Raw genomic sequence first — 22,670 nt, 5'->3', positions numbered from 1 at the left:
TTATATTTTTTTTTTGGTAAATTTTCTGAAAGTACAGTTAGCTTATATTTTTTAAATCATTGAATGTTAGAGCCAAAAAGGAATTTAAAGACCATTTATTCTTACTATTAGCTACTTAAAAAAACAACAAGAGCAACAACAACAAAAAAAGCGTTCAGTTCAACTTTTATTTTCTGAAGTGTAAACTGAGGCATGGACCAATTAATTTCCCAAGTCACATGTATTAGAGTTTACCCAATACAGTGTTGATTTGCACATTACTGGTTCATGCTAGTTTATTTCTTTCACATTGGAAAGTGGTATCTTTCAGGTTCCATTCTTGAGAGACAATCTAAATCTACTTGCCCCTATTTAGACAATAAAATACCCTGTGTTATTGAAAGCATATTCATGGCTGGGTGCAGTGGCTTGCGTCTGTAATCCCAGCACTTTGGGATGCTGAGGTGGGAGGATTGCTTGAGCCCAGGAATTTGAGACCAGCCTGGGCAACATAGTGAGACTCCATCTCTACAAAAAATTTTAAAAATTAGCTGGGTATGGTGGCATGTGCCTGTAGTCCCAGCTACTCAGGAGGCTGAGACAGGAGGATTGCTTGAGCCCAGGAGGTTGAGGCTGCAGTGAACCAGGATCGCGCCACTGCAGTCCAGCCTGGACAACAGAGCGAGACCCTGTCTCAAAAATAAAAAAGCATATTTATATTATTCTGAATCTTATTTTCATTGCCCACTGTAGCATTTTCTAATGTTTGTCATATTTTTTGGATGTATCATATTTGAGGCTTATAGCTTAATTCACATGTGAGTTTAAGTTTCTTTTTTTCCACTTTATATGTACTTATTTTGTGCTTTTACCAAAAATTATTTCTTTATTTACTTTCTCAAAAAGGCTTTATTGCATAGTTACAATCTTTTTGAAAGACAATTAGTCTAAAAATAGCTCATGTTCATCTCCTAATATTGTCTTCCCTGAAGCAGATATGTTACATTTCCTCAATTCTGAAATATATTTTTGACATTTTAATGTCTTCGAAAGTGGAATGCATTTTAAAATTGAATTTTATTTTATGTTGTTCCACCCCTTCCAAAAAAGCAGTTTTAAAAATTAGTATTATAATTGGTGACTTCTTATAATTGAGTGATTATACTGTGATTTATGTTCTAAAATAATGCAGTGACCAAAGACCGACTTCTATTTTATAGATTGTGGCTTCTTTATAAATTTAGAGAGATGAAAGGGAAAACATTATTTTTTATGGATGTAAACAGCCTCTTTGTAGTTTATAACTTAAAACTTTTCTTTAAAAAATGCTAGCATGTGAATACATATATTCACATGTTTTCTTCATTTTAGACAATATGTGCACTCATTTGTGGACGTCCAATTGTAAAGCCAGAATATTTTACTGAATTCCTGAAAGCAGTTCAGTCCAAGAAGCAGCCTCCACAAATTGAAAGGTATATTATGTATTTTAAATATAACAAGATGTCACTTATATGATAGCATTGATTTTTATTTAGGTTAATTCCCTCTTTAATGCTTGTTTCAGGATGTAATAGTTGCTGTGTTATAGTTCGGTATTATTAATGGAAGGTTTTTTGTTAGTCTGTAAAGAAAGAGTTCCCCAAATTTCTTTGTTGGTTATTCTGTATCTCTGAAACAAATGTTAAATATGTGCTAATATTTAAAGAAAAAAATGGAAAGACAGTAAATGGCACTGAGGTAACCTCATGGTCAGAAGAGCACATATGTCAGTTCCAGGCATCACGCCACAGTTAGCTCTGGAATTGTGTGGTGCAGCAGCCCTCTTTGCGAGCCACATAGTCCAGAATATTAACAGCACCATAGCTTTGGGAATGGAGCTTAGTTTTTCTGAGCTCCAGTTACTCATTGCAAAATTGAGAGTAATACCTACCTAGCTGAGTTAAAAAGTCAGGAAACAACAGATGCTGGTGAGGCTGTGGAGAAATAAGGCTTTTACACTGTTGGTGGGGGTGTAAATTAGTTCAACCATTGTGGAAGACAGTGTGGTGATTCCTTAAGGATCTAGAACCAGAAATACCAATTGACCCAGCAATCCCATTACTGGGTATATACCCAAAGGATTAAAAATCATTCCACTGTAAAGACACATGCACACATATGTTTATTGCAGCACTATTAACAACAGCAAAGACTTGGAACCAACCCAAATGCCCATCAATGATAGATTGGGTATATGTCCATACCTATGCACATATACACCATGGAATACTATGCAGCCATAAAAGAGAATGAGTTCATGTCGTTTGCAGGGACATGGATGAAGCTGGAAACCATCATTATCAGCAAACTAACACAGGAACAGAAAACCAAACACCGTATGTTCTCACTCATAAGTGGGAGTTGAACAATGAGAACACATGGCCACAGGGAGGGGAGCATCACATACCGGGGCCTGTTTGGGGGTGGGGGACAAGGGGAGGGAGAGCATTAGGACAAATACCTAATGCATGTGGGTCTTAAAACCTAGATGACAGGTTGATAGGTGCAGCAAACCACCATGGCACATGTATACCTATGTAACAAATCTGCATGTTCTGCACATGTATCCCAGAACTTAAAGTAACATTAAAAAAAAATTTTTAAATGTTATGCCAGTTAGGAATTTTATTACTAATTTTAATCTGTTTTGAGCTGCTATAAGCTATTTGGCTTAATGTTAGTTTTTTAGGGACTGTTTATACCGGATAACAGCTGTCTGCTTTTAAAAGTAATCAAAAATCAGGTTTTTCTCTTTGTTTATAATTTTTATCTGGGAAGTTTTTTTGTATTTATACTCCAGTTGGCAGGTAATGTGATATATTTGGACTCTGGAAAAATATACTCAGATTTTAAAATAGAAGATTCTTAACATTTTTTGAGTCCAAGACCCCTCAGTATGTGCCAGGTCTGACCCGCAGACCCTGACCCAGCGACAGATGAACAAATGCACTCAAACACAGGTATCCAGTGAAAGAGTGAGCTAGGGGGCTGGGCCACCCACAGACACCGAGGAGGGTGCTGTAAAGAGTTAGCAGCCGCGGTCCCGACTAGCTGTTGCTGTGGTCATTTATTCAGTATAGACATAATGGCAAAGGCTTTGAGTCAACACACTTGTGGATAATTAACATGTTTCCCCTCCCCGGAGAGAGCAGTCCTACGAATGATTAAAGGCCAGGTTCCGAGCTAAGTAACTTATCTAGGTCAGTTTCTTAACATCCCGTTATCTAACCTAAGCTTTCAGGCACCATATAAAAGAATCTGGCTGCTTTCAGCCAAATCCTGTTGCGAAACTGATGTAAAACCTTCTGGCCTTCCAAGGTTTGCATCTTTCTACATTTTTTCCCACCACCCTGACTGAACTCCTGCAAATATGAAAGCAGGCCAGCCCTGGTTGGCTCATGCCTGTAATCCCAGCACTTCGGGATGCCAAGGTAGGCAGATCACTTGGGGTCAGGAGTTCGAGACCAGTGGGACCAACATACTAAAAATACAAAATGAGCTGGGTGTGGTGGCAGGTGCCTGTAATCCCAGCTACTTGGAAGACTGAGGCGTAAGAATCCCTTGAATCCAGGAAGTGGAGGGTGCAGTGAGCCGAGATCCCACCTCTGCACTCCAGCCTGGGCAACTCAAAAAAAAAGAAGATGAAAGCACTGGTCTCACCTCAAGAAACTTCACCGACATAACTACAAACTTGCATAGTATTTTAACAGAATCACATTTTTCCCTGAAGCCTCTTGAGGAACCTCCCTGAGGAAGTACATAAATCTTGTAAATAATGACTCTAGCTGCAAATAGTGAACTATTCTTAATTCTAGATTATACTTGAGGATAGAGGAGTCTGATAAGTTTTCACTACTAGTAGATATATTTCATGGTCTTGGAGTTTTTAGAATTAGTCGTTGATTCCTCTTTTTGTTCACATTGTCAGTTGTGTTTAACCTAAGGTTGTTTTTGACCAAGTTCAACGTAATTTTTTTCTAGATTCAATTTTTGATTGTATCAATGTACATGACGACTATACAACATCCCTACCATAAGATTGTTGAATCCCTCCTAATTCGGTGTTAACTAGGACAGGTTATTTATCCTATTAACCCATATTTGATGATGGCAATTGATAATACAATTTTTAAATATATTTAGTTATTTGCCTTAATAGAGTCCTATACCTATCTGGATCCATTTTGATGTGCTTGTTGAAGGCTTATTTGTCTGAGTACTCAATTAACAGAAAAAAGATTCAATTTATAAGCATTAGTAGAAGGAATGGGTTACGAAAAGGATATGAAATAAATTGTGGTGACGCCTTTGATTACATAAGTACCTCTAGTGTTCCAAAAAAGCATGACTGCTAGTCCTGGATTTAAATTAGGAGGCATACTATAATATTTTTTCCAATAAAATATACAGTCCTATTTAGTACAGCTGTGTCTACATCTTTGCACTGTTACCAAGAAACAGGATATGACAGTTATAACTTCATGTACATGAAATGATTTGCAATATCTCATTTTCCTTGCCTGTCATCAAAGTAGTAAAGTAGATGAAGTCATTTTTAGAAGAATACATTTAAAAGGAGTGTTTAATTTCAATAATCTGTGCTCTAATAGAGGAGATTTGTATGTCTAAATGTAAGGAGATTATCCCCTAGAAAGGAGGGGGAGTTGGCTTTTATTTGAGTTTTACAAAGTCTCTCATGTTGTAGGATGGTGTATTAATTATTTCAAACAACAAGTATTGTTTTAGTGAGACACTCTTGAGAGATGGACTCCTCCATGGGTCCCTTGCATTCATAAACAATTTGCTGAATAGGCCAAGAATGCAAAGCCTTGACCCTCCTTTACACAGACCATTTCTCAAGGGTATGTTTGCAGTGAGAAACCTCGAGGGATGAAGTAACGTTTCCTTCCTGTGACAAAATGTAGGCTTGCTTAAAGCTTGTTATAATACCGGTGGTTTCCCAAGTTCAGCGTTCCTCTCTCCTGTAACACACACGACTGTATGTACCTTTCACTGTATGTACCCTCTACGTCTTCCCTATGGGACTTGGTCAGAGAGGAGACCTGCAGCAAACATACTGGGGCTCATGCTGCTTGCTTTGCTGTGACTCAGGAGTGTTTGTCTTCTGCAAGCATCCATGAAACAGGAACAGGTTAACATACCAGCTGATAATCAAATCTCAGACCCAACAGACACATTGGCCTGAAATAATCTCAGTAAATGAAAGTTTGACAGTTTAGGAAGCTTATAGAAGTCACCTTACATAGTTAATTTAAATCGAAGGTAAGAAATATGACTAGTATTAGTAATTTTTTTCAGGATATGGAACCTCACATTTGCAAATTGTGGATGTCACTGTAGTCTAGCCTTTTCAAGATCACCAAAAAAAAAAAAAAAAAAAAAGCCATACAGTAAATGGTTCGAGAAATTATGAACATATGCCTGCAGGACTAATGAAATAAACAGCTGTCCAGATATTGAATAAATAAGTATGTGTGGCTTGGGATACAGTTTCTAGAGCCAGAATTATACATGGATTCAGAAAAATTCTGTATTTGCAAAATCTTCATACAGAAGTGATAATGATATACTGTAGGTTAGATGAAATTTATTGAAGATCATGTAAAGAATTTAAATAGAAAATGGGAATGGGAAAAAGCAAAATTTCTAGATTAATATCATTTTATAGAATGTGTGATTCATAATATGTACCAGTTACTGTGTAATAAAACATAATTATTTGTAGCTCTTGAAGTTTCTGTATAAACGAACCCAAAACATTTTAATTTTTTAATGATAGAAATTGGAGATCACTTTATATTTGTAGTATCGTTATATTCAGTCAATATGCCTCTAGCCTAGGTCTCTGACAGGTTACTTTCCTATTTTCCAGTTTTTGTATTAGTTTATTAAATTACTAGAGTGTCAGAAATGCTTTAAAACTTCTAGAATGTAATGCTTCAGACTTAATGATTTTCAATGATCTCTTCACATTCATCACTAGTCTTTTCTTTCTTGTTCTCATCATTACACTGGTAAAGAGAAAAAGGTTTATGTAGGTATTTGAAATTCTAGAACATAGTGTTTTTTAATCACTGTGTTATCAATTATCTATGTATGAATGTGTCTATCATATATCAAATGTATGTATTACTAAGAATAACCCATGTTGGAGTCATAGCCAGCATTTGGTTAGCTTCTAGATAATACAGTTTTGTATTTTTTTGTTCAAGATTGATCTTACCAAGTATTGGGGCTCAAATTTATCAGTGTTCTCAAAACAAAACCAAAATACATTGTTCAAGTTCTAGAATTTTAATACTTAAATCTATACTTGAGGGAATTGAAGGATGTTTATACTTTTTATTCACTTTTAAATTATTAAGTTGAATTTTTATTTATATTTTGTAATGTCAGTTTATTTGTAAATATGTATTGAATGCCTGCAGTGAAGCAGGCAAGATAGACTTGTGGATATAATGATGAGCCAAAAAAAGTTACAGTTTCTGCCCTCATGGCACTTAGTGGAGGAGCCAGCTGTTAAAGAATCACACTAATAAAGTTAGAACTCTGGTAGAACCATCAGAGAGGCCTAACAGGCTACCATACACATATGTTTAGGAACCTGGCTCAAACTTCATTGAACTAAGCTACATTTAGCTGCTGCCTGGCTACTGTAAACTGTTATCTATGGCATAATTAAGAATGACAGTGTGAATAATATAAAGCTGTAGATAATTTAAAAATCATTCAACTTTAGTGTTTTGGGAAAGCAGGAAGAATCTCACATCTACTCAGTCATAGTTTTATAGTCATGTATGACTATAACACACAGTCATATGTGTTAAACATTTCCTTACTGTTTTTGTCTGTAACTGGCTCTGTAATCTGTCCTAGTGTTGTTACATTATTGTGTGAACTAATTGGTAAACTAGTTATTTGTATGTAGGTAAAGTGTTAGTTGGCTTTTACACTAAAAAAGAAGTATAAGTTATGGGGGAATATTTATTAAGAGATAAAGGATAAAAAGGATTCAAAGAGATATTAAAATTGATCCTTTTTATGTGTCCGAATGTCTACTAACTTTCCAGTGCTCTTGTTGTAGATTTAGTTTTTGTTAACAGTTAAAATAGTTTCCACTGTTCTCTGTATATTTTAAAAGTAAAATAAATAGAATTTTAAAGTTGGTTGTTTAGAAAAACCATAACTAACGCAGTGGCCTGCATTCTGTCCTGCCAAGTGAGTCTGCTCTTGCCTGCAGATAACTCATTTGAGATTGCAGCTTCCAGAAATCATTGCTTTAAAATAGACTTACAGCATCTATTGTACTGAAATTAAAATACATGCATCAGTTATCAAAAAAATTTTAAAGTATTATAATTCTTCAATCATAACTTAGCTTTACTTTATGAAATGTATATGTTTCCAAGGAGAAGTCCAGGGGAAAGATGTAGGGTAATTAGTTCTAAAGTGCTGGATAGTGACTCTTAATGACTGCAGTGTTTTTACTACGTTGGATGTTGATCTCTGCAGATAGTTAACTCTTGATTTGTGACTGATCGTCCAGGTTGTGAATTTTTCCCTCCCTACATTGTTCCCTTATCATCATCATCATGGGTTAGTAATTTTTACTGAAAGGAAGAGAGACAAGTTGAAATGCCAGTCAGTTATGAACAGCTGTAGCAAAGGATCTGATTATACAGGAAGTTGAAACTCTAGGCTGATGAGAGGCTTAAGAATTGTCTGTTGATACTTCTCCATTTCTTATTTTCCTTCATTTTCATGGATGATTAAGATGTTCTTATAGCATTAAATTAAAGAGCTAAAACATTATATTCTTTAGTCTTCTTTTGGAAATTTTATTTAAACTGAGTAAATAATGTAAGTTTAAAAATTTCCTGAACTTCTCCAAAGAGATCTCTAACAAAACACTCATAATAGATTGTGCTAGTAGAATTGAAACATGAGCGTTTTAATAGATATTGGCTCCTAAGTAAACACAAGATGCTAATAGAATTTGATCTTTATGGATGATGTTTCTCTCAAACTTTTGTAATTCAGACACCTTGTTTGAGTCATGTGTGTTTAATGTTCATCTTGTTAAGATTGTCTACCTTGGACTATTTATTTTGAGATATTAATGATCAATTCTAGCTCTTCTTTGTGTCACCTGCCACCATATTTCTAGAAAACACGATTGGATGCTTTTTGTCATTTTGTCCCAGATAAAATTCTTACTTAAAAAAAAATACTATAAAGGTATTATGGAAATTACTCCTTTTGAGTGTCAGATAGTCACTCCATTTACAAATTTAATAGCAAACATAGTAGTATATAATTAGAATATACTTTAATTATTTTTACAGTTTTTACCCACCTCTTGATGAACCGTCTATTGGAAGTAAAAATGTTGATCTGTCAGGACGACAGGAAAGAAAACAAATCTTCAAAGGGAAAACATTTATATTTTTGAATGCCAAACAGGTAATTATGTTATAAGCTAAATTTTCCTAAAGAATACATTACAAACTAGGATACATTATTAACTCTTATCAGTAGTTGTTAACGTATTTCATTTTGGGATTTTGTGTAAAAGTGTGAAGTAGAATGAAAAACAGCCCAGGCACCAGACCTGCCCAGTGATCATGGCTGTGATTACAGGGTTTCTTAAAATCTGTGATAATTGGCCTATTCATAAATATGCAAGTGAGGAGGACAGGAAACTTAGTTTTAACTTCTTTAGTTAGTAAGCTAAACCTCTTTATTTAGTAAGCTAACTAAAGAAGTTAAATCTGTTGAATATGTTCTGTGTGCCAAAATGGGGTTTCAAAGAGTTTATGTTGTAGTGGAGAAATACAGATAAGCCCACAGTTAGAGTGCTGTTAGGAAGTGTGATGAGGAACCACAGAGAGTGTAACAGTTCCAGGGCTGCAGAGACTTGTTGAACTAGGGACTTTCTCAAAGTGGAAGCTGAAATGACCTACTCAAGAAGTAGCACCAAGTCTTCTTGAATTGTACTTCTATGTTTCCCAAATCAAATTATTATAAGAATGTGTTCAAAAAATTATTACATTTTACTTTTAAAAATGTTTCCTTCCATTTTTAGCATAAGAAATTGAGTTCCGCAGTTGTCTTTGGAGGTGGGGAAGCTAGGTTGATAACAGAAGAGAATGAAGAAGAACATAATTTCTTTTCGGCTCCGGGAACATGTGTTGTTGATACAGGAATAACAAACTCACAGACCTTAATTCCTGACTGTCAGAAGAAATGGATTCAGTCAATAATGGATATGCTCCAAAGGTATAGAATTATTCTTTATTAGTAAAAAACTGCAAGTAGGAGATTTTATGTTTAACCTTTTTGTTGCTTTTCACCTAACAATGTAAAAGTAGATACAAGAATTTTTTTTTTTTTTTGAGACGGAGTCTTGCTCTTGTCGCCCAGGCTGGAGTGCAGTGGCACGATCTCAGCTCACTGCAACTTCTGCCTTCTGGGTTCAAGCAATTCTCCTGCCTTAGTCTCCTGAGTAGCTGGGATTATAGGCACCCACCACCACACCCAGCTAATTTTTGTACTTTTAGTAGAGACAGGGTTTTGCCATGTTGGCCAGGCTGGTCTTGAACTCCTGACCTCAGGTGATCCTCCTGCCTCAGCCTCCCAAAGTGCTGGGATTACAGGTATGAGCCACCGTGCCTGGCCTATTTTTTATTTTTTTGAGACAGGGTCTTGCTCTGTTGTCCAGGCTGGAGTGCAGTGGCACAATCTTAGCTCACTGCAACCTCTGCCTTCTGGGTTCAAACGATCCTCTGCCTCAGCCACCCTAGTAGCTGGGACTACAGGTGTGCACCACCACACCCAGCTAATTTTTGTATTTTTAGTAGAGATGGGGTTTCAACATGTTGGCCAGCCTGGTCTCAAACTCCCATCCTAAGATGATCCACCCACCTCGGCCTCCCAAAGTGCTGGGATTACAGGCGTGAGCTACTGCGCCCGGCCGATACAAGAATTAATAAAAGGTTTTATAGTGTAGTATACTTGAAAATTAATTGTGACTTGGTATATTAGATATAGAATATCTTTATTCATGACAGTTTTACTCAAAAATATTTTATGCTTTTTTGTTACTTTAATAGAATTTGTAGAATTTACCTCTGTAAATTAACAAAGTAGTGTTAAGTTTTTTTACAGAATATGGTGCATTTGAGAAACTTAAAACTCAAAGGTAAAAGGTTTTCTGCAATTGCCTAGCGTTGAAATGTATTTGCCCTTTGATGGTTATTACCCATTAGAAAGACATATAAACATTTCTATCCTTATATAGGCTATTATGGGAAAGCAGACAAGAAGTCAGATAGGTTGAAATGATGTTTGTAGTGTGGAGGGAGACTGTAAAAGAGCTAACTGCCTTAGACTTTAATTTGCATTAATAATCTTAGCATCGTTGAAGCCAGTAAGTATTGTAGAAATATAAGGCTTGGCAGTCTTCTGACTAAATTGCTCTTCATGTGGCAAAAAGTAGGTGAGGACTAAAGTGTTTATATGCCTGAAAAGTCCACAGCCAGCTTCCTACAAAAGATTCATTTTTCCTGTCCCAGGAGTCCTTCTGACCATGGGGGGATTTTCTTTTTTTCTCTTACGGGCTTGCTGAAATAAAAAGTAAAATTTTAGTCATCTATCCTATAAATATTTTACTTAATTGAGATGTATTAACTACTGTAAAAAAGAAGATATACTATGTAACAAAAATACTATCTTACTACTACAACACAAATTTACTGTAGTTCCATTGTGTTTTAGGCATTGGAAATATAATGAAAAACAAGATAGTCACGGTCCCTGCCATCACTGGAGCTTACTGTCTAGAGGGAGAGACAGAGAAAGACAAGTAAACAAATCATTACACATGTATATAAAGGAAGCAGTAACCCGGCAGTGGGGAAGAAGCTTATTCTAAACAGAGAAGGCCTCTTTTAGGCAATGTCTTACCTATGACCAGTTTTTCAAAGAGCCAGACAAAGAATGTGCCAGGCAGAGCAACAGTAGTAATACATTAAAAAAAAAAATTATCCTACATAGCAGGTCCTGGTCTAAGAATTTATGTATGCATAAACATTTAATCCTCAACCTATATATTATTTACTGTTGTGGTCCTCACTGTGCAGATGAGGGAACTGAGGCAGAAGGGGGTTTGCATATAGCAGAGGCAGTGAGCAGGGTGGCCAGGATGTGAGCCCAGGCAGTTGGATTCTGGAGTCCAGGCTCTTTACTTTCAGCATATATTGACACCCTGAGGTTAAAAAAAAGTAGCTGGAGTACCAGGTAGCTCAGACGCTGGTGCCTTGATCATGAGGTGACACTTGGCCCCTGTTACAGTACGGTTTTTTGGGTTTTTGGTGGGGGGATGTTGAGACATGGTTTCACTCCAGGCTGGAGTGCAATGGTGTGATCTTGGCTCCCTGCAGCCTCCGCTTCCCAGGCTCAAGCAATTCTCCTGCCTCAGCCTCGCAAGTAGCTGGGACTACAGGCTTACACCACCACGTTGCTGCTAATTTCTTTACTTCTTGTAGAGACTGGGTTTTGCCATGTTGCCCAGGCTGGTCTTGAACTCCTGAGCTGAAGTGATCTGCCTGCCTCAGCCTCCCAAAGTGCTGGCATCATAGGTGTGAGCCACCACACCTGGCCACAATATGTTTTTTGGAGGGAATGCAGTATTATATTTTGAGAAAGACTGTCACTTAAAATGATACCTGTTAACTTAGTTCAAGCCAATGAAGGAGCAATTATATGAAGCAGAGTGGCTAGTAAAGCCAGCTATTGACCGAACTTCAACACGGCAACATTGTGATTGGTGATTGCCATGGCTGTATTGATTAGATGTCAGAAGTGAGTATAGGAAATCTGTGGTAAAGATTAAGTGTCTTTTGGAGAAGATTAGAAGTCTAGGGGAACAATACAGCCCTGATTTTTGTTCTTGCTGAGACCTTTTTCCAGTATCTCAGCTCAAATTTGGTAACTCTTCCTGTTATTAATTTAATTATTTTCTCTTTATTTCCTCCTGCTTTTCCTTCTTTCCTGACCTGTTCCCCAGCCTTGCACAGAATTGGATGAATCATAATCCTTGGTCCATGACACATGCTCATCATTGATTTATGCGTAATACACATTTATTTTGTTCACCAATTATTTAGTTATTTTTCAGACAGCAAGTGTTTGAAAAAATCTGTCATCTAAAATACCAGCCAGATCTTTGAAAATAACTTACATGGTTACCCCTAGCCCAGTTTTCTCCTGTGTGAAATAACTATCATCCAGAATCCAGTTTACAGTTGTGGGTGGCCAGAGCCTATTCAGCAGCTCAGGGTGCAAGGTGGGAACCAACCTTGGATAGGACACTATTCCATTGCAGGGCACACTGACACACCCACCCACACTCACTCAGACTGGTACAATTTGGACACACCAGTTCACCTAATGTGCACATCTTTGGAATGTGGTAGTAAAGCAGAGTACACACAGAAAACCCACACGGACACTGGGGGAGACTGCAAATTCCACACAGACAGCGGCCCTGGTTAGGAATCAGTTTTTTTCTTGCCGATGTTATAATGAAATGACACTGAATGAAATGATGTTATTCGAGGACCTGCTATATAGTAAAAATCTTTTCTGTTTTAGTCAGTGCTTTAAAGATACTCACCTATGTTTTTTACTAGTATTTTGATACCATCTTTTGTTTTTGACATTTGTTTTTAACTTATCTGGAATTCTGTTTTATACCAAAGTTACATGCACTTTTGTGTTTTTGACTTTATTCTTTTTCATTCATCAGTCTGCCTTTCTTTGTACCAATACCACATTGTCTTAATTAGTATAACTTCCATGAAGTCCTCCTAGCTGGTAGAACAAGTCTTTTTTTGCTCTTCTTCGGAAGCATCCTGGCTATTCTTGGCCCTTTATTTTTTCATTTACATTTAGAATCATCTTTTGTTAAAGTTTGTTTGGATTTTGATTAGGAAGTGCATTGAATCTACAAGGCAACTTGAGAATTAACAATTTATGTAAATTTTAATTGTTTTTATCCTTGAATGTGGTATCCCCATTTATTTAGGTTTGCTTGAAATCTCTTAATAGAATTTTATATTTTCTGTAGAGAGATCTTGAATATCTTACTGTATTTATTCCTAGCTAGTACATATTCTCTGATATTATTATAAATGAATGATATTGTCACTTTAATTACCTTTTCTAGCTCACTACTGCTGTAAAGAAATTCAGCTGACATTCAGATAATCATCTTATATCCAGCCATCTTGCCAGACTCCTCTTTTTTCCTAATAATTTATCTATAGTCTTTTCTATAAATCATTATCATCTATAAGGAATGTTTCCATTATCCTTTCTAATCGTTATTTCTCTGATACCTCTTTTTTCTGTCTCTTTGTTCCATACCAACTGGGACCTCCAGAGCAGTGTTGAACAGAAGTGGTGAAAATGGCCACATTTATCTCACTGTTGACTTTAAAATAAATGCTTCCAGTGTTTCTCCATTAAGGGCGATGTAATTTCTGTAGAGCATTATTAAATATGTATTAAAAATGTTTCTATTTTATGTAACCATTCTTTATAACTAATTCACATAGTATAATTTATAGTTGCAAAAGTTAGTAAATAAAATACCAGTTTTGAATTACCTAAATTATAGGTAGGTATATGTGATCACTTGATTATAAAGGTTTTTTAAATTTTATTTTTTTAGTCTGATACTTTAATTGCACATATAACTGAATCCTATTTAAGTAAGCTCAATACACACAAAAAGACACATTAAGCATTTCAAAAAGACCTTACGAACTAACCATTCAAAATATCTTGACCGAGCAAGGTGGTTCACGCCTGTAATCCCAGCACTTTGGGAGGCCGAGGAGGGTGGATCACTTGAGGCCAGGAGTTCGAGACCAGCCTGGCCAGCATAGTGAAACCCCATCTCTACTAAAAATACAAAAATTAGCTGGGTGTGTTGGTGCGCGCCTGTGGTTCCAGCTACTTGGGAAGCTCAGGGCGCAGGAATTGCCTGAACCTGGGAGGCAGAGGTTGCAGTGAGCCATGGTTGCACCACTGCTCTCCAGCCTGGGTGAAAGAGCAAGTCTCTGTCTCAGAAAAAAAAAAAAAAAAAATCTTGACAATGAGTATTGAAAGACATTTTGTAGTTGTTTGTTAAAATTTGAGGTGTAATTTTTATATGATATTAAATGGTGTATTTTTGTTTTTATAAAATCAGTCATTGACCTTACAGAACAACAAAAAATAGGTTCACCGTAAGATTCCTTTAATGTGAAGATACCTTAATACATGTAAATTTGGCAAAATGATTTGATTTACTAAAAGTTGTAACACATGTATAGATATACCTTAGGTATAGTTCTGTCTACTTCTCTCCGTCCTTCCTCTCTCTCTTCTTTTTTTCTTCTCTTTGAAGTTTCATCTTAGGATCATAGTATCCATAGATTTGTTTGTAAAAGCCTGTGGTGATTTTTTTTAATTTTTTTTTTTGAGACGGAGTCTCGGTCTGTCATCCAGGCTGGAGTGCAGTGGCACGATCTCAGCTCACTGCAACCTCCACCTCATAAGTTCAGGCGATTCTCTTGCCTCAGCCTTTTGAGTAGCTAGGATTACAAGCGTGCACCACTACACCCAGCTAATTTTTGTATTTTTAGTAGAGATGAGGTTTTACCATGTTGGCCAGGCTGGTCTCGAACTCCTGACCTCAAGTGATCCACCCGCCTCAGCCTCCCAAAGTGCTGGGATTATAGGCATGAACCACCATGCCTGGCCATAAAAGCCTGTTCTGTTGTTTAATTTGGGTAGTACTATATTCTTTTTATTCCAAAAATTGTAGAATTTTAGAACTGGGAAGATCTATATTCTTTAGCCCCTTATTTTACAGATGAAGTTAATGGAGTTACTAAAAGATGGTAGACTTGTCAACGTAACAGTGCCCCAGCGAGTAAGCTATTATAGTACTCTGCATTTGAAATTCTGTCTATACCATAACATTATTTGGGAGGAAAAAAAAGAGGTTGCTTTATCTTGACATTATCTGAATAAAAGTTGCTAGTTTTAATATATTATCATACTTAAACTATTTTATTCTAATAGGCAAGGTCTTAGACCTATTCCTGAAGCAGAAATTGGATTGGCAGTGATTTTCATGACTACAAAGAATTACTGTGATCCTCAGGGCCATCCCAGTACAGGTAACTGAAGCATTATTTTATTGATTTGTTAGCAACTTCATTATGTAAATCGATAAGCTAAATATACGTTACTCATATACTTGCTAGGGGTGACCATATTCACCATGTTTTAAAATTCATCCATTTATACTTTCATTTATTCATTCCATAAATATTTGTGGCTGCCATGTAGCAGAAACTGTTATGAAGTGGTAAATAAAATAAGAAAGATCCTTGTTATTATAAACTTTATGTTCTGAAGATCAAGATTTAGTAACCAAACAAACACACATGGTAAGTTCAGATCAAGCCAAGTATAAAGACAGGTAAAACAAGGTGATGTATGTAATAGTGATGGTAGTAGGCTGTTTAGATAGGTATTCAAGGAAAGTCTCAGGAGGTGACATTTGAGCCATGTGTCCTGAATGATGAGAAAAGGCAGCTGTGTGAGGATCTGGGTGGTGGATAATTCCAGGTAGAAGGAACAGATCACTCTTAGGTTTGTGTGGAGAATTCTAAGGGTTGACAATGTAAGAGGAGATATGAATAGAATGCTATTGTGGAAATCTGGATGTGAAAGAGCCTGATGCCTTGGACCAGCATGGTAGTAGTAGAGATGCAGAAAAATGAACAGGTTCAGGATATATTTTAGAACTAGACCTGGTAGGACTTTCCGGTGGAGCAGTTAGAAACAACTCCTAGTTTCCTGGCATAAGTAACTGGGTGGATGGTGGTGCCATTTACTGAGATGAAGAATGTGCATTATAATAATCTCAGTGTTAATCATGAAAGCCAATGTATTCAGAGACAGTCACTGTTTCCCCTTTATTATTTAAAACACATTTCCATAGTTTTTAAAAAAAATTTTTAGTAAGTTGTTGTAAAAATGGTTTATTTCTTTTCTTCTTGCTTTTTTACCTTGGAGATTTTTACATTTATTCTCTCTACTAACTTTTATCTAATTTGCCTAGCTCTCAGAGCATCCATTCTGTATTCCTTATATATTTATTTGCTTCCTGGATTTGTTCTGTAGTTATTTCATCAGCAGCTATTGAACTTGGGCTAAAAGAGACAAGTTAGAGAACAGCACTACCAGATTGCACACTCCGGGGAGCATCATTCACTGTAGTCCATTGAATGGCAACTATGGAGTCAGTCCGTGTATCTCCTGAGTGCTCTGTAACCTTGGTTTAAACAAGTAAGGAATGTGCTAAGCTAAATTTTGGAAGGAGTTAGCCATTACGGCCTAATGACCAGGAAGCTATTAGGTATGTAGATCGTTAGTAACCATGCGTAGTAATAATAACTGCTGTCTCTGGAGTGTGCAGAGACTAGAGTAAGCACTTTACCATCATCAAACTTTAATCTGCAAAACAGTCCTTATAAGATAGAGGGAAGAGCATCATCTACTTTTCGTAGATGAGGGAACTGACGGACAGAGAGGTTAGGAAATTAGCTGGAGGTCACATAGCAAGTAATTGGTTCAAGCTGAGTCTTAAAGCTGTTACGACATTACATTGCAGTACAAATGGCTTATATTTTAATGTGTGACGTTTTGAGAAATGGTGGTGTAGGGATGATTGGGAGCTGATGCAAAAGCATAGACATCTGATAAAATTTGACAGGCTAGTATTTTATTATTTGGATAAGAATATTTATTCAACTGACATCTCTACCCTGTCCCGTTGAGTATACTACATATGTTTGTGTCTGTACATAGGTAACCTTCAAATACACACAGTTGTAAGTGCTTGTGAAGTTTTAAATATAACCAAATCACTTATTTTGGTGGAATCGTGATATGATTAATATTTTCACCAAATTCCCAGAATTCATCCATAAAGTAAAAAGCTAAAGACCAACTCTTCAGGCTCTTGGCAAGGGAACTTTTTAAATGTGGACGCCAAAGAGAGCCATATTCTTGGAGAAACTACTGCTTCCTTGTCTACTAGAAATATGCCCAACTTTTAGAACTAGCAGGTGCTGTAGATATTATTTTGTTGATAGATTTCTGTTCTCTTACAGAAAAAAGATCAGTATCAGTAATTTTAGACTTTAATTACAACAAACATATAAAAACGGTGATTAGGTCTAAGTCAGTAGCTCCCCTTGTCTCAGCACCCATTTGGGGTCACTGTCCTGTGTTTCTCTGTTTAGAAAATCAGTTCTCAACTAGATACATGCTTCAGAAACAATTCTGAATACAAACGTACATTCTCCATGATTCAGAATATTCTGAGATGCATCCTAGACATCTGAGTTTTTTGGTTTGTTTTGTTTGATTTTTAAGCTCCTGTTTGCTATACAAACTCTAGAAACCACTAAATTAGAATAGTCTTGAGAAGAAATGAACTAGAGAGGAGTCTTCTTTTATATAAAAAGAAGAAGCACTCAGACTGGAAACTTTGGACATTTTTTATTTTTCCTTTTCCGTTTTATCACCAAGACCTGAAATTCTCACTCTACAGCTTCTGCTCAAGAGGTCTGTGACTGTCCCCTTCTCACAGCCAGTACCCTGTTTGAACCCTCTACATCCTTCTCTCTGGAGTGCTGGTTGTATTAGTAATTGCCCTAGTAATGGTCCTTACTCCAGACTCATCTCTACAGTTAATATTTCACTATGCCACTATTCAATTACCTTCTCTTTTCTCAAAAATTTTAACTAGCTCTTATTATCCACAGAATAAATCTCCAAGCCCTTTGTCTAGACTTCTGAGTCCTCAGTAGTTTAGCTGCAGCCTTCCTCCTCCCGACCTCGCCTTTTTTACATAGTCTCTCTACAGAATATGTGTGCCATATTTTTTATAGTTCCCACACTTCCTCACCTTGAACATCATGTTCCATTCCTAGAATGTTCAGTACTGCTCGTCAAAATCTGACTCATTCTACAAATGATTACCTCCTTCGTGAGGCTCTTCTAAATTGTTTTCACTCCCAACTCCTCCAAGTCAGATTTAATTATTCTGTTTCTGTGCTCAGTAGCTTTTTTGCATTCCAGCCGGAGTTTCTTCCTACTTTGGATATAACCGGTTGTTTCCACGCCTCTTTCAGCCACTGAATAGATTGTAGGCTCTTACTAATTTGGGATCCCCTAACAGCAGCAAGCACGGTACTTGTTTGTAATAGGTATAAATATTTTGCGTAATTGAACTAAGCTATTGGTACACAAGATTATGTTTTCCAGTGTGGAGCAACAAAATTTTGTCACCCACTGTTGAAATTGTGTTTATAGCTGAAAGGGCCTTAGAGATCATCTAATCGTTCTATTAAAAGATAAGGTATACCAAGGCTGAGAAAAGTTAAGGTACATAACTACTTCATGGCCAAGCCAGTTCTAAAATTTGGTTTTCTGACTACCAGACTGGTGCTTTTTTCTGATGTATTATTTCCTCTAGAAACAAAGTCATGAGAGTGAATTAAAAAGTATACTGTATGTAGTATTACTTCTTGCATATTTTCGTAGGTAGGTTTAGGTGGGTTCCAAGTCATAGTCCTCTGATAATAAAATAATTTTATAGCACAACAAACTTTGGGGGAACAGAGTGAATGAGTCTCCCTTTTCTCTCCTCCTTCCTTTGTTTTTATATTCACTCTTTTGTTATTCGACAAATATTTATTGAACATTTGTTATATACCTGTATTATGGCAAGCACTTGAAATAAAGAGGTGAATAGATGAGACCAAGTTCCTGCCCTTATGGTGTTTTTAACAAGGAGAAAATTGTAAGTAGTCTGTTAACAAACACCAGTTATTTTGGGTCATTAGCTTATTATTATTTCATAAAGTCTTGCTCTGTCACCCAGGCTGGAGTACAGTGGCATGATCATAACTCACTGCAGCCTTGAACTTCTCGGCCCAAGCAAGCCTCCTGCCTCAGCCTCCTGAGTAGCTGGGACTATAGGTGCGCACCACCATGCCCAGCTAATTTTTAAATTTTTTTGTTGGCATGAAGTCTCACTATGTTGACCAGGTTGGTCTCTTAACTCCTGGCCTCAAGCAGTCCTCTCGCCTCATCCTCCCAAAGTGCTGAGCAGCAGCGAGCCACCTCACCGAGCCTACATGAAATTATTCAGTGATGATATGAACATTTATAATTTTTACTCTTTCCAAACTTATGTGCAACTGAAAATGAATTCTAGAGATATGTGTCTTAAAGGAAATGCTAGTGAGCTTCTAGAGGTCACATGGAGAACGTGGCAGAAGTCATTTAAATATCTGAATTTAGAATTAGTAGTAAATATTAAGCACATCCTATGTCACAAGGACCTAGCAGAATGATAATTTAGCTTAGGTATTTAGTAAATATCAACTTAAAATGTTTTTCAGTTAATAGTTTAAACTGTAAACTTTTTTTACGTCTACTCTATACCAAATATTGCTCTAGGTACTGGTGATGTAGAAATACACAAGACTTAGTCCTTATTCTCAAGGATACACCAGTCTAACAAGGGAAAGTAGCAAGTAAACAAGTGATGATAATGATAACAGCTAATGCTGGCACAGTGCTTACTATGTTCCAAGCATTTTTCTATGGGCTATTTTACCCTCCAAACAACTTTGTGAGGCGGATGTTATAATTATTCTGATTTTATAGATGAGGAAAGGGAAGCAAAGGAAGTGAAATAACTTGACGCAGGTCACTCAGCTAGTCATAAGTGAATTTTGTTTATTGCTTTTTTGTTGCTGTTTTTTGAGATAGGGTCTTAGGCTGGAGTGCCATGGCATGATCACTGCTCACTGCAGCCTTGACCTCCTGGGCTCAAGTGATCCTCCCACTTTAGCCTCCTGAGTAGCTTGGACCGCAGGTGTGTGCCACCATGCCTGGCGAGTTTTTTTTTAATTTTTGTAGAGATGGGGTCTCCCAGTGTTACCCAGGCTGGGCTGAAACTCCTGGGCTCAAGTGATCCTCCTGCCTCAGCCTCCCAGAGTGCTGGGATAACAGGCGTGAACCACTGCACCTGGCTTGAATTGTTAATAGAATGATGTGCATGGTGGTATGGAAGCAGAATTGGAGAGCACTTAATTCAGTGTGGGAGATTCAAAAAAAAAGTATTCCAGAAGAGCAGCACTTGAACTAAGTTGCTTTTCTGGTAAATAAAAAGATGAGGTAATCATTATGGTTTTCTGGAGTAGCCAGAAGTTTATGTCTAAGATGGTTTTACATGATTTGTTTCAAATAATGCATTCCTTATGAAAATAAAACTCACTAATTCTGATTTGTATAGATGGTAGGGTGTATACACTTTCTGTGGGGGAATAAATGTAATTTTTTGGCCCACTGACTTAAAACATAATTTGAATTAGAATTTGCTTATTTTATTTTTCTTTCAGTTGATAAGACTTCAGCGCAAAGTATCTGATGTGGCTTTAAAATGATTTGGTTTAGATAAGCCCGTCATAGATGCCCGCAGGCTGCTTATAGACTGTTTTGTGTTTGTTGGTACCACTCATTGGAGAAAACCATGTGCAGTATTCCCTAGTTAATCCCCTCAGCATGGTATAGTCTAACAATTTTAAGTGACCAGATGTTCATCTTCTATCTAGCAGTAGTGATTCTTTCTTTCTACTTGTGTGATTTACAGGTTTAAAGACAACAACTCCAGGACCAAGCCTTTCACAAGGCTTGTCAGTTGATGAAAAACTAATGCCAAGCGCCCCAGTGAACACTACAACATACGTAGCTGACACAGAATCAGAGCAAGCAGATACATGGTAAAGCTTCTTCATTACCATACTATTGTTATTATTCTATCAATAAATTAATAGTATATTCAGGAAGTAATGCCTTTATCAGGTTGTCTCTTGAGAGAGAAAGCATGGAAGAATGGGATACCAGGGAAAATGATATCTCAGGACAAGGGTCAGCAGGTTTTCTGTAAAGGAGCGGCGAGTAGTTATTTTCGGCTTTGAAGACTGTTGATCTCTGTTCCAGCTCCTCCACTCTGCCACTGTAGCATGAAAGTGGCCATAGACGATATGTAGTCATTGTCAAGAGACAATACGTACTCTCTTAAAGACAAGGATACTTTCCAAGAAATGCTTCCTTACACAATTTTGGCATTGTGTGAACATCGAACAGTGTGTTGACATAAACCTACATGGTATAGCGTACTGTATAGTATAGATAGCCCAGGGGTTCCTTATCTCTCAGCCACGGTATCAGTCCATGACCTGTTAGGAACCAGGCCACACAGCAGTAGGTGATCAGCGGGCAAGCTAGCAAAGCTTCATCTTTATTTACAGCTGCTCCCATTGCTTGCATTACCGCCTGAGCTCCACCTCCTGTCAGATCAGCGGTAGCATTAGATTCTCATAGGAGCACAAACCCTATTGTGAGCTGTGCATGTGAGGGATCTAGGTTCTTATGATAATCTAATGCCCGATGATCTGTCACTGTCTCCCATCACCCTCAGATGGGACTGACTAGTTGCAGGAAAACGAGCTTAAGGCTCTCACTGATTCTACATTATGGTGAGTTGTATAATTTTTTCATTATATATTACAATGTAATAATAATAGAAATAAAGTACACAATAAATATGCTTGAATTATCCAAAACCATTCCCCCCTCTGCCCGCAAACATGGAACCTCACCACGAAGCTGGTCCCGGTTGCCAAAAAGGATGGGAACTGCTGGTATAGCCTATTTCTCCTAGGCTACACACTTATATGGCATGTTACTGTACTGATACTGTAGGCAGTTGTAACACAATGGGAAGTATTTGTGTATCTAAACATAGAAAAGGTACAGAAAAAATATTGTATAAAAGATAAAAAATGGTATACCTGTATAAGACACTTACCGTGAATGGAGCTTGTAGGACTGGAAGCTGTTCTGGGTAAGTCAGTGAGTGAGTGGTAAGTGAATGTGAAAGCCTAGGACATTACTGTACATGATTGTTGCCTTATTAGCACTACATTTAGACTACACTAAATTTATATGCAAAAAAATCTTCAATAATAAATTAACCTTAGCTTACTGTAACTTTTGTACTCTGTAAACTTTTAATAATACTTAGCTTAAAACATTTAAAATATTGTATAGCTGTGCAAAAATATTTTCTTCATATTATTCAATAAGCTTTTCTGTTTTCAAATTTTTTAATTTTGTTTTACTTTTTAAACTTTTGTTAAAAACAAAGACATAAACATACATGTTAGCCTAGGCCTGCACAGAGTTAGGATCATCGCAGTGATTGCCACATCCTGTCACACTGGAAAGTCTTCTGGGGCACTAACACACATGGAGCTGTCATCTCCTATGATAATAATGTCATCTTCTGGAATCCCTCCTGAAGGGACTGCCTGAGACTGTTTTAAAGTTATTTTTTTTATAAGAAGGAGTACATTCTAATGATAAAAAGTATAATATAGTAAATACATTAACCAGTAACAGTCATTTATTATCATTATCAA

At 36.9% G+C, this 22,670-nt stretch overlaps 1 protein-coding gene across 2 annotated transcripts in view; it reads left to right on the top strand.

Moving 5' to 3' along the window:
* The window catches only part of NBN (nibrin), a 51,364-nt gene that overhangs the window by 5,144 nt on the left and 23,550 nt on the right, over window positions 1-22,670 (top strand). For both annotated transcript variants that reach the window (XM_003821145.7, XM_055116714.2), the window contains 5 exons: window positions 1,351-1,454; window positions 8,388-8,505; window positions 9,128-9,321; window positions 15,178-15,275; window positions 20,837-20,966. In XM_003821145.7, coding sequence (XP_003821193.1) covers window positions 1,351-1,454; window positions 8,388-8,505; window positions 9,128-9,321; window positions 15,178-15,275; window positions 20,837-20,966 — 644 coding nt within the window. The remainder of the gene's footprint in view (window positions 1-1,350; window positions 1,455-8,387; window positions 8,506-9,127; window positions 9,322-15,177; window positions 15,276-20,836; window positions 20,967-22,670) is intronic.

Source organism: Pan paniscus, chromosome 7 (assembly GCF_029289425.2).
Source record: "Pan paniscus chromosome 7, NHGRI_mPanPan1-v2.0_pri, whole genome shotgun sequence".
NCBI lineage: Eukaryota > Metazoa > Chordata > Mammalia > Primates > Hominidae > Pan > Pan paniscus.
The sequence above is the reverse complement of the archived record's forward strand: the minus strand, read 5'-3'. Positions and strand labels throughout refer to the sequence as shown.